The 12,909-nt window shown below is 38.7% G+C and overlaps 1 protein-coding gene across 1 annotated transcript; it reads left to right on the forward strand.

Moving 5' to 3' along the window:
* The first annotated feature begins 9 nt into the window (after positions 1–9).
* On the forward strand, positions 10–11,906 carry slc17a5 (solute carrier family 17 member 5). Its single transcript, XM_038737913.1, has 11 exons — positions 10–240; positions 1,814–2,010; positions 2,977–3,210; positions 3,501–3,588; positions 4,041–4,127; positions 5,270–5,388; positions 6,303–6,464; positions 6,968–7,100; positions 8,212–8,359; positions 8,965–9,055; positions 10,259–11,906. Exons 1-11 carry the CDS (start codon positions 156–158, stop codon positions 10,394–10,396), a joined length of 1,482 nt encoding a protein of 493 aa, XP_038593841.1. The 5' UTR covers positions 10–155; the 3' UTR covers positions 10,397–11,906.
* Positions 11,907–12,909: the final 1,003 nt, after the last annotated feature.

The following is a 12,909-nucleotide window of genomic DNA, read 5'->3' on the forward strand; positions in this document are numbered from 1 at the left end:
TGCGGTGCCACTCGTCACGTGACGGCAGTTAGCTTTGTAGCTTGGGGAGGCTGCAGTGAAGTTTGTTCTGCTGTGGTTCATGTTGTTGTTTTGTTAGGTTTAGTCTGTGATGCAGTAGTTTAAAAGGTCTTTGTCAGTTAACCGTTGACTGAAAGATGGAGCGGTACGGGTCGGATACGGAGGGGGACGAGCAGGAGACACCGCTGCTTCACCGAGGACACGAAGACAAAATCCAGAGAGGTGAATAAAAACATCTCCAGCCGGCCTAGCTAACGTTAACGCTTCCGTCATTCCCCTCAACGAGGTTCATTTCGGGGGAACGTTGCTGTATTTTGCCTTTTCATTGGAAACGAAGCAGGAAATAAATATCTCTCCAAGTTAACGTTAAGTTATGTTTCCTTTATTTAACGCTTTGGCCTTTTGGCGGTTCTTTGTTTACAGATATTAACGTTAACTAAAACACCTGCAAGATATAATGTAATCTAATAGGACACGGCTAAAGCCCGTACCTAATATATAGATTCACATCGCTCAGAATATAAACACAACATTATATTATCAGCCAAAAGCGTCAGTAACAATACAGTTATTATTTCAGGACCATTGTATTGAATGACAGTAAGTTGCACTTTACAGTTCACACAGACTGTACAGTCTTGCGCCCATATGCTGTGCATCAGCCGATGTCCGCAGCTAAGGCTGATCATGACAGTGTTTGCATTTACCGCCACTACACAAGTTAGACTTCACCACTGTCAGCGAACTATTTTACAGAAAGCTTTTCTTGGAGGGTGCACGGTTCTGTCACTCAAGTTAAATAACGTTAGCGTTCTCTCCACTCCTGCTGACACACGCACAAATAGTCTGAGTCACGAGTTTAGGGCAGATGTCCCTGACATCATAAGACAGATCTATCTGAATTATGAGACATGTCATGCAGTTTAAAAATCTGGACATGAAGAAAGAGTGAGAAACTGAGAAACAGTGTGTATTTAAGTGTACTGAGGATCCAGCTGTGTAATGTTGTCTTGTTTAAACATGACTTATTGAAATAAGCCTAAATGTATGTTCTCTGTAAGCTTAGCAACCTGCTAGGTAAGGACGCTGGAGTTTGTTGTGCCATTATCTTTTATATAAAGACTGAGAAAGAATGTGCTGCCCAGTTTTAACAGGAGCACTGTGGTAGCAATGGTTTACATAATGATAGTCATACCTGCAAGTAGTTTGCACCTTGTGCAAAATCTAGAGACCAAAGTTAAGTTATGTAAATAAACAGGACAAGATATGGAAATAAGATTCTTAAATGAACCACTGAAACGACTTGTTCTGCTGAATGACAGAAAAATTAATCAGTTATAACTTTTGTAAAATGTTTACATATTAGTTTGATCAAGTTAATATATCAAACAGTTACAGTTTACTACATTTATTAGTGTAAAATTGTTCTGTTTTTCATAATAGATACTACTGTGATGGGCATTTACATTCACTTTGTTTTCTAAAAAATACATGATCGATATAATTGCAGATGTGTGGATTCATAGTAGCAGCCCTAAATGGGCTATATCACGTAAGTAAACAAAAAAGTACACAAGCAAAACTTTCAGATCCAGTTTGGGGTTAAAAATTACTAGCCTAACAAAAGGTTTCCATGTTCATTTCTGTACTGTGACAGAAGAGATAACTATTCTCATGCTGTATTGATAATGTACCTCATCTGTTTGTAATGCAACTATTAACTATAGTGCACCTACAGCATAATCTGCCACAGATGCCTCATTGCTGTCTTTTCTCTCTCTCCCTCACCTTGTAGCCCCAGCATGCTGTTCGTCACGCTATGGCCTGGCGTTGCTCTCCTCTTTTGGCTTCTTTGTGGTCTACTCCTTGCGGGTGAACCTCAGTGTGGCCATGGTGGACATGCTTAACAACACCCAACAGTCCAACGCCAACCAGAGTAGGTCAGTGTGTCCTGCTCATGCCAACCCTGCACGGCCCCAACTCAACCACACGGTGAGTGAGAAGCTGAGAAAACTGGTCGAACTGTTCCACGCATGCTGGAACGGTTGGCAGTTAAATTTGTACTACATAACAACATTTATTGCCTGAAAAGACTAAAGCTAGAATTAAATCCACTTCAACTATAAGCATTGAATAACTTAATTGCAGCTGATCACAAATAGTTAGGCTTTAGTATGTGATTTCACTCCCCATTGTGTGTTTCTTTGGTGGATATTTAAATTCTTGTTCTGTTAAAATGATGAAGGCTGAAAGAGTCTGGGCGATCATCACACCACAACCCATTTCAGACTGACAAACTCTTGTTGGCAGGCTTCAAAATGTCCCATTGGATAGTGCTACAGCCATGTTTTTCCGTACTTGTCTGCTGGAAAAAACCTACACATGTCAGGATTATGAATCAGGAGACTGCATTGACATTTGGTAGCAGTTTGTCAGTCTTGGAAAAAATTAATTTGGGACAAACAGCTTTCTGGACTGATGTACAAATGAAGCTGTTTCTTTTTGTTTTTTGTCTATTATAATATTGGAACACCAGAAATGGTAAATTACAGTATGTCACCACTATGCTTAGAAAAAGTCAGTTTGAATATGATCTGTTTTGACTTGCATACAAATTTATCAATAGCTGATTATATAACATTCACTAATTCCTGAACAAAACACTGCTACAATCATCCAGAAGTGTTCTCGCAACGTTAGGGTTAGCTTACCATGTGTTACTATTAATGAGCTGTGCACACCACTTCTCTACGGACATGACTTGACATAACAAGGCTAGCACAGCACTTCAGTTTTAGTGTCAGCATTGGTGATGTTTAAACACTACCTGTTAGAGGTGGACTGCGGAACTGTATGTAGAGGAACATAAAGTCAGAGTGAAAGTACAGACAAATATTCACTTTTTATTCAGTAAGTCTTCATAGAATTTGATCTAGTTTTCAACCCCTCCCCTCACAGGCCAGTGTGTACAACTGGGACTCTCAGACGCAGGGCTGGATCTTGGGCTCCTTCTTCTATGGCTACATCCTGACACAGATCCCTGGGGGCTACCTGGCCGGCCGCTGTGGACCCAAGTGGCTGATGGGCTTTGGAATCCTGGGAACTGTAGTTTTTACGCTGCTCACCCCCGTGGCTGCTGATCTGGGTGCAAGCTACCTCATCGCTGTCAGGGTGCTGGAAGGGATAGGAGAGGTAGGTGATCAGGTTTTTTAATTCTGACGTTAAAGGTGTCACTGATAGTAGATTTTAAATTATTTGTGCAAGACTGTACCAGAAGCCTCAGCTGTACTGCAGCCAAATTGTTGTTGTATTAAAATTTATCTGAGCACACATACTCAAGTGAGTGTTTAATAATAAAATGTTAATGAAGTTACAATAAGCCAGACAAGAGATGGTGTGTATGGATAAATAAATGGATGTCTGGTTGTACTTGAGTGTTATTTGTGCACTCCAGTTCATGTTCTTCTTGTGTTTGCTTTCAGGGAGTTACATTCCCTGCAATGTACACCATGTGGGCAGCTTGGGCCCCACCGCTGGAGAGGAGCCGACTGCTAACAATTTCCTACATTGGTAAGACACACACACACAAGGGGTACAATGTTAACACAAAAAAAACATTTGACTGCAGTATCTTTTTGGATCACCTGCCAGAATATTTCTTTAACAGAGTAGTCAGTTGAAGTTGTCATTGCTATTTGAACAATTAGTCATTTAATCAATTAATCAGGTAACAATTTATCCTTTAAAAATGCAAAATACTTGCTGCTTGCAGCTTTTGGACTGCTGGACACACAAAGCAATTTGAAGACATTACTTGAAAATCAATTCAATTGCTTTGAGATATCGGTCTGATCCTAACCGTGTATACTGGACTTCTTTGTACCTCTTACACAGCATCACCTGTCATATGATCGTTAGTGTCGACTTGCCACTCTGTGTATATTGATCATTCAGTAGTTAGTGTGTGCATTTAGATAGCCGTGGAATCCATTTTTTTGTTTGTCCTTTCTCTTCCATCCTAGGAGCCCAGCTGGGGACAGTAATAGCTCTTCCTCTGTCTGGTGAAATCTGCTTCTACCTGGGCTGGACCTACGTCTTCTATGTGTTTGGTAATACACCTGGGGTGTCACTAATGAAGGGTGGGGCTACTTTGTCACCCTTGGTTATGAGGTGACTGTACTAAATCAACCTGATATATCTTTTTTTTTTAATTTCTTTTTATTAGTGGGATTTAACTGTAATTTGGGAATTGACACCTGTTCACTTCCTAGCACAGTATCCTGTTATGCTGTTTTTGCATAGATTTAAGAATTAATGCATTAGTGAGAAAAATTAGAATGATTTCAAGAAGAAGAAGACATACTTAATTAAAAACGCAAAGGGGAAATTCAATGTTTTTCACTCATTATTATTATTATTCACACAGGTCTAAAACACACACACATGCACAAACGGGACCTGTAGCAACAACACGTGAAGGGGCTGCCACTTAATGCCACGACCCAAGTGGTTGGGGGTTCAGGGGCTTGCTCAAGGCCACCTTGGCAGTGCACAGGAGGTGAACTGGCACCTCTCCGGCTACCAGTGCACACACCGCATCTCTGGTCCGAGCTTGCCTCAAATTGACCCTCCGGTTTCCAGCAAAGCCCTTACGGACTCAGCTACGTTATGGAAATTTCACATCATAGCAATGCTGAATTTATATTACAGATGAGGTCTTATCTTGTCTAGTAGGGAAAGTGCACGATAGCTTGTCTAATGAAGCCGCTGAAAATAATTATGTGCGTTTGAATATTTTTCTGACCTCAAGTGGCCTCTTTATTGATGTGTCACAGATCCACCACATATCTCTTTTTAAGCATCAGACCAGCTGCTTCCAGTGTCTGTTCCTCTTTGGTCTGTAAAAACGATGATTTAGCAAGTTGAAGGAACCACTGCAGATGACCCCCCTCATTTTGTTTTTTATTTGCGTGCATGTTAAACTACTGCCACTACAAATAATTTAACTCAGTCTCTAAACCACTGGACAGATGTTAATGTCAACAAACACACCTGTTATTGTCAGTGGATACAGGTAAAGTAGAGACAATGAGTTGCTTGTCTTCTAATAACATCAAGATAATCCATACATCTAAAGACATGGATCTGCTGACTATATGTGATCTTTAATGTGATGAAGGATTTATGCAGGATAAATTGTAGGCAACCACTGTGGTAAAATGAGTGCTCGTTTTCTTGCTTGTGTGTCCAGGTGCTGTTGGCTTAGTGTGGTTTGTCTTGTGGGCCCTTCTCGTCTTTGACAGTCCAAACACTCACCCACGGATATCAGAGCAGGAGAGACTCTACATCACCACCTCACTCAAGAACGAGGTAATGGCAGAAACCTTATTGAAAGTTATTTTTATTTTATTTTTTAATCATCTTGTTTCAAAGATCTAGACTTTATTTTGTAGTTTGCTGTCTTTTTGTACTGTTCTTAACTCTGTTGCTAAGACAGAAGCAGCAGAGTGCTTGCAGGCGTTTCCGGTCCACTACACTACTAACGTTGCATAGTTCCAGTGTATTGCAGCATTTTATTCTCTTATCTCTTGTGGTTAGGTCACAAAACTCACCATGACTCTGAACTCTATAATCATATTCAGACGCAGAGCTTCCCTAAATACTGTATATGTTCAGTAATTGTGAACACTACAGGGGGTTCATCATTTCTACTGAGCATTGAACCCTTATATCTCTGTCTTGCCTGATTTGGTGCAACCTGAAGCAACCTTAAAAAGGTACAATGTGTAATTCCTGGCCACATGCTTCAAACAAATAGATTACGTTGGTTAATTTCTTTAATGTTTTAAACTAAGATTCTGGCTAAGTTCCACCAGCATGAATGACTTCTGTGTGTGATTATGGAGGAAAAACTGTCCCTAATATTTGGTATCCAATTTCAGATGTTAGTCAGACATGTGAATATGACTCTGGACCCTGATGAAGTACAACTGCGGGGTTCTTTACAGCTTGGTTTGGTCAACTGTAGTGTTTTTAAATAAGAAAATAACCAAGAACACCATATTAAGTAGGAAAACATGGGCAAGCAGGGGCAGAGAAAGCTAACATAAGAAATACAATCGCCAGCATATGCAATAGAGAGGTGGAAGATAGACTGGCAAGATCCAGAATAAAACACCTGTCTATTAGGCCTATTGCCATTTATTCAGAGGGACTGAAGTTAAGACACCTTAACTTTCCAATCAATATTGTTCTCCCTATTTTCTGTTTACTGTGTGCTCCAGCTTTCCACCTCATCAGGTTTCATCCCCTGGCGCGCCATAGTGACGTCTACTCCGCTGTGGGCCATCGTCGTGGCTCACTTCTCCTACAACTGGACCTTCTACACCCTCCTCACCCTGCTGCCAACCTACATGAATAACATCCTGGGATTCAGCATACAGCAGGTGAGTACAACATCACACACAGGCATTCAATCAATCAATCAATCAATCAATTGTATTTAAAGTGCAGAAGCACCATGGTCTCAATACATTTAACAATTAAAAACATCCATTCTCACAAGTGCTGCAGACACTGATAGGAAGAGTCAAATAAGAGGCCAAAATGTGATACAATCCAAAGACTCTTTTAGAAAACATTTTATCTTGTACATTTTTGTATAAACAACAAAAAGTCAAAAAAAAATAATTAACAAAAATTATTTTTTGTTTTCTTAAAACATCATTCATAACAATGTGATGTATGTAACTAAAGTAGAGAAAGACATGGGAGATGATGGGTAAACCAAAATGGGAATTGATAACACTCATCACAGAATGCACTGAACATCACAGATCGGTTGCCTCACCAGTCAAAAATAATTTCTACTCACTGATGATATGCGTATAATAACTATGTAATCATAACAACATTCACATTGTGTGCTGTTTCCTTCTGTCCACTGTAGAATGGTATTCTGTCAGCTCTTCCTTACATGGGTTGCGCTGTGTTGGCTGTGCTGAGTGGGCAGCTTGCAGATTACCTGCGGGAAACCTGCAACTACCGCACCGTCACTGTCAGGAAGTCCTTCTCCATCGTTGGTAAGGAAATAGCAATATGAAAGCTGAGTCGTATCCTGACTTGGACATCCAATACACCATGGCCCAGTTGTTCAAAGTAATCTGATCGGATTTCGGCTTTCGGATCGGATCAAATCTTGAAAATGAGTTTTTCCAAAGGGAAAAAAAGGGTTCTGAAATCGGATCATTTGACCTAATCCAATCCTGGTTTTGATCTGGACCAAACCTTCAGTTTGTGTTCAAATTTTTTAGTAGGATTGGGATCCCTTTGATCCAAAACATCAGGATTATCCTGATCCCAGCAGAACAGTGGATTCAGGGTGGATTTTAAGAACAAAATGTCATAAAGCTTTTAAAATTTTCCAAATATAAACAACAAATAAACATTTCTCGTAGCCTATATACACATTTATTTATATTTTGCACTTGATTTGTTTAAACTTTACAGTGATAAAGTAGATAACGTAGACATTACCTATAAGCCATTTAGTACAGTAAAGTAAAAAAAAAAATCCCCCAAACAGCTGTCAATATCAAACAAAAATGATGTATTTCATTTCAACTGTCACTTATTACTGTACATTAATTACAAAGGCACAATCGTCAAAGGTGAACTATTCAAAAGTAGTTTGTAAAAATTGCATCCCTTATTGCAGGTCAGTCAGTCCCTCATTCTGAGATCGGCCTCCTAAAAGCTGCTCTCTGAATGATCTTTATTTCAACAGTTGGACAAAACATGCTCAAAATATCCACAGTGTATCTGTGAATAATGTATATTTGTTTGTTTTTCTTGGATTTGTTGTGGGTCAGATGGGGGGTCTGGCTGTTTAAAGAAATTGAAAATGGAAGGAAATGTTTGTGTTATTTTATTGTGCATTTTCTGTTCTACCTGTTGGTCTTTCTATCATTAACAGCCTACGTTGTGATATGTAGTCCCATTTAGAGCACTGTAAATCCGGATTTGTTAATCCTTAAAAGTTTATATCTGGATCAGGGTGATCCAGTCCAATGTTGCTGGATAGCAAAACATGTGATTTCCAAATTCGGATAATTCTCCTCCAGATTAAACTTTTTGAACAACTGGGCTCAGGTCTACCACTTCTAAAGATATTTTATTGTGTTGTTTCTGTAGGTATGATCGGACCAGCAGTGTTCCTGGTAGCAGCCGGATATATAGGCTGTAACTACACCTTGGCTGTGGCCTTCCTTACCATCTCCTCCTCTCTGGGCGGAGTGTCGGCCTCTGGCTTCAACATCAACCACCTTGACATCGCTCCTTCGTAAGTATTACAAAGTTCTATCACCAAAGTAACCACTTATTGTAAACATAACCGTGAGTTCCTGCTCACAATACAGGAAAAACAAGCCTTTAAGTTGAAAGTTCCACAAAAATTCCACCAAAAGATTCCGTCCTCCTTAATATATCTTTTTTATGGTAAGAAAGGGTGTTAGAATAAGTAAATGCACTTTTCTTATTATCTTGAGGTGTACAATGTAACAAATGCAGAAATTAACAATGTTTGCAATAGTGTCTCAGAAGTAATGTGTAATCTAACTTCTTAATCTTGTAATAATGAAACTCTTAATATTCCTCTTGTGACCAAGATTGTTTAATTTTTTAGGCCTTTAATTTTACATCCATGCATGGATATCAAGATATGAAAATATGCAGACACCTTTATTTTAAAATGTGATCCGCCTTTATAAAACCTTGTTACTGTCTGATACGGAGGTTTAGGATCTCCTCCAAGTGTAAATAGACTGAGTTAATTAAAGTGAGTGTTAAGTTGTGGTGCTGGGGTGTAGCTATACTCAACCCTGTATTGGGTTTAGCAAGTTAATAACTACTCTGGACTTTTGACAATCAATGTGTGTATGTTTGTAGGTATGCTGGTATTCTCCTGGGAATCACCAACACCTTTGCCACCATTCCTGGCATGGTGGGACCAGTCATAGCAAGAGAACTCACCAAATATGTAAGACACTCATGTACAATCACACTTTATTCACCAGTCTGCACAGTACAGTCACTTAGCAGTAGCTGTTTCATGTTTCAAAAGGTCAAGAGAGTCTAGATTTCATATTAACAATTAATACACCCTTAAACACCTTGTCTAGTTTCATGTCAACCATGGTTAGGTATGAGCAGCAAATAAACCTGTTTTTGGTATGTAGTATACTGCTGCTTGCATACTAACAGAAGTCACTCTGAGCGTCCTGACCTCCAGTGTCCCTGGATAAACAGATGATATCCGTCCTTTGGCTTAATGCTCCATTTCCTGTCTAATTGGTTTAGTCAATACAGGATTAGTGTGTTAACATTTGGCCACCAGGGGGCGTCCATAGTCTTTTAAAATACAACATTCATACCCCCTAGTGTTTTTGTCTGGCTTGATGATTAACCTAGTTTCCTTATTCATTTCTCTGTAAAGAGGATAGTGTGGCACTATAGCGTGCAATGCAGTTTGAATGTAATTAACAGTTTACTTTCATGTTGATGCTCAAAACACAATGGGAAGACTGTTCTGCAATATGCTATTGTCACTTTAATAGTGCAGATTATTGGGTTTGGCCTTCATATCAACAGTGGCACAAGGTGAAGATTAAAAAAAGTCAATGACCTAATTAACCAATCACTTCATCTTTTAAATTACTAGAACTGGTTACGTAAACCAAATGAAATATGGAAAAACGCTAATGAATATGTCGTAACATGACCTCCAAACTCTACTGTGTCAGTTTTAACATCTTCACTATTATATTCAAATTTGTGTATTTACGATTGCTTAGGAGGAGAAATTCTGTTGTGCCTGTCCAACTGCTCAGGGAGGTCAATGGTTGGGTTATGATTTGTGATAATTGCTTTTGACACACGAACAGTTTTTCCTCAATAATATGCATGGTTACCATTTTGTAATTTAAAAAAATGTAGATCCTGCTGGAAAAGACATAGTTTCAAAACAAATCTTCAGGTTTTCTTTTGCTAAACCAGGAGGTTACAAAATTTGTTAATGTTAGTACTGTATAGTTGTGTGACTACTAGTGATTTTAGTAAATATTTTTATCTGGTGCAAATGTGAGTTAAATGAGCTAAATCATTAATAGGACACCAGTCCAATGAGGGCTAAACCATTTTCTTATTTAAATACTAATTATTAACTGCGCTGACTGTCCTTTAGAACACCATAGAAGAATGGCAGACTGTTTTCTACATCGCTGCTGCCATCAACCTGTGTGGAGCGGCTTTCTACACTATTTTTGGCAGAGGAACGGTGCAGCCCTGGGCTGTCCACACGTCCTACTCTCATGGAGACTGATGTAGAAGACTAGAACCTCATCCATTTGATGATTCAGATTTGTCCGATAGTCACGTCTCAACCATGGTCTTACTTAACGGGTACCTTCAGCGAGAGATGTCCCAGCTGTGCTGATGATTCTCAGCCATATTACCCTCTAGGATGTTCTTTACAATGAACAAATATAAGTTTTATTGAAGAGAATGTTCCTTAGAGGCAAAAATAATCATTGAGCAGAGCAAACAATCACAGTATGCATCTCATCTCCAAGCAGTGTCAGAGGATGCCGTTATTATAAAGTCAAGCGCTCTGTCAACAACTCAAAAAAGAGAATGTAGCCAGTTAGTTAGCTACAGGCTAGTATGGCTAATTTCAATGTGAAAGGGCAGCTAAACTAAGTTAGTTACAGGCTATCAAAGCCTTGTTGATTGTCTAGCATTATGAATACCATGGTAAATAAGCTATGAAAGTCAAATTATCCCAACATAGTTCATTTTTGGTGTTCTGGTTTGCCAACTAGCCAACTTGCTAGGCTGAATTGTTATTTCTGCCTCCCGAGCACTTTTGTTGTTTTGTTTTTTTATGCTACAACTCCACAGTAAACCCTCGAGTTGCATTGCCATTAAGAAGGACGTTTTCTTTTACTTGTCTATGTAAAGTTTGGGACAACACAAAATGTGCTACTTTGCATAACTAAGTGCCATTAAGTGTTTTAATGGTTTGCCCCCAAAACAACATGTCATCCCAAACTAGACACACACATTTGATAACGTCTTTTTTTCAGAGAACATTGTGACAGCACAATGCGCACAAACACTTGTTTGGGAAAATGCCTTATAGTGAAGCCTCCTTAAAAATATCTGAAAACTCTTTGTCTTTCATGTGACTGCAAATGGATTAATTTTATGTATGTACTTGTTATATGCTGCAGGTAAGGGATTTAATGTGTACAGCAAATATGTATTGTCTTTTCAGGTTATGTCCACCAGATACCTCTTATTTTAAGTAGCAGCCTATAGTAGCAACTAATACATATGGAAAGCATGGGTCATAATATTTTCAATCTGTAACACTAAGAGGATGCTAAGATGCTGGTACCTTTTGTAATGAAGGGAAAGAAAAAAGTGCTTTAAAGAGGTTCCTGGTGGACACAGTGGTATGTTATTCACAAGATTTGCACTTTCTGTGTTAATTCTCAGGTATCTTATGTTTCACAAGGTTTGAAAAGGATGTTTTACCACAGCGAGGTATGCCTCCACAATGTTTAAGTGTCAATTTCATTAGATCCCACTTTTAAATGGCATGATCAACAATTGCATATATGCAGTAGCCACCATGGCTGGTGGTAATATTTAGTCTGATATTTAGTCTGTTTTTCCTTAAAAGGTTGCAGTCTATCAGGTTACATGTATATCATACATACCTTGTCACTTTATACGTGACTATAGCGTGGTAAATCATAACTAAGCCACAAGGAAAACATTTTGTTCTCATGTCTATGAAGATTCTCAGTCATCCAGGTCATAGTTATCCAACGAAGGTTAAAATGAAGGGCAACTGGACTTGGTTGAAGCTACTGGAAGACGTTTCGTCCCTTATCCAAAGGACTTCTTCAGTTCTGACTGACTGGCAGGGGAACTCAGCTATTTAACCTCAGTGGGGTCGTTATCCCGGGTCATCGATACCGCTGGTTCGACTAACGAGTGGTCCAGTTGCCCTTCATTTTAACCTTCGTTGGATTTTGTTCTCATTTCTTTCTGTCAGCAAGTAGCATCATCATTCAAATTTAAGATGAAATGCACTTGTGCCTTATTACATCATCTTAAAGGGGGTCAAACAATTCAGGACTCTAGATTCATTCTTCTCATAAAGGATTCCTTTTGTTACTGCTTTTTATTTCATTATTACATTAGTGTCTATATAAAGGGACTATATATCACACTGTACTGAAAGGGTAACCATTGTAAAATTTCAACCTGGAAACATTCCAGAAATGTCTTAAATCACTGTCATGTATTATAAATACTTCATCATATACAGCTATGCTCAAATCTGATGTTGTGTTGGGTTATTATTTCATATCTGAAAGCTGTGACAGTAGCTATAACTAAAAGGAACTAACTGTATGAACAATGTGCTTTTCATTATTGCAGTTCTAATCACTTATTTGAGTCTGAAGAAAAAAAGAGAAGATACAATTAACCAACATTTTAATAACCTATTCAATTCACCTGGACTATACCTTAAATATACAGTCTCATACTTATGTAAAGGGGGCAAACACACACATTAGCCTTTGTAGGATAAATTCCACTTTAATGAACGACTGAAGTAAGATCCCCTGATGACCTAACCATACTAAATAAATAATAAATGTAAAACTATGTATATTGCACTGTAATAAAGTAACCCTAATTTCTTCACTCTAGAAAATATGGCTTGTCAAGGTGGAGGACTAGGAAAAGGCCAGTGACAAAAACCACAAAACAGAGATGAGAGCATTACTAAAAAAAAAAGAAGAGTTGTTCAGTCTC

This window comes from Micropterus salmoides, unplaced genomic scaffold, assembly GCF_014851395.1.
Source record: "Micropterus salmoides isolate LMB-PRFRI ecotype aquatic unplaced genomic scaffold, ASM1485139v1 Ms_hic_scaffold_22, whole genome shotgun sequence".
NCBI lineage: Eukaryota > Metazoa > Chordata > Actinopteri > Centrarchiformes > Centrarchidae > Micropterus > Micropterus salmoides.

Coding starts and splice junctions, on each gene's coding strand:
- slc17a5 (XM_038737913.1), top strand. CDS start 156: ATGGAGCGGTACGGGTCGGATACGGAGGGGGACGAGCAGGAGACACCG. Junction 3,211..3,500: donor TGCTGGAAGGGATAGGAGAG/GTAGGTGATCAG, acceptor GTTTGCTTTCAG/GGAGTTACATTCCCTGCAAT. Junction 7,101..8,211: donor GAAGTCCTTCTCCATCGTTG/GTAAGGAAATAG, acceptor TTGTTTCTGTAG/GTATGATCGGACCAGCAGTG.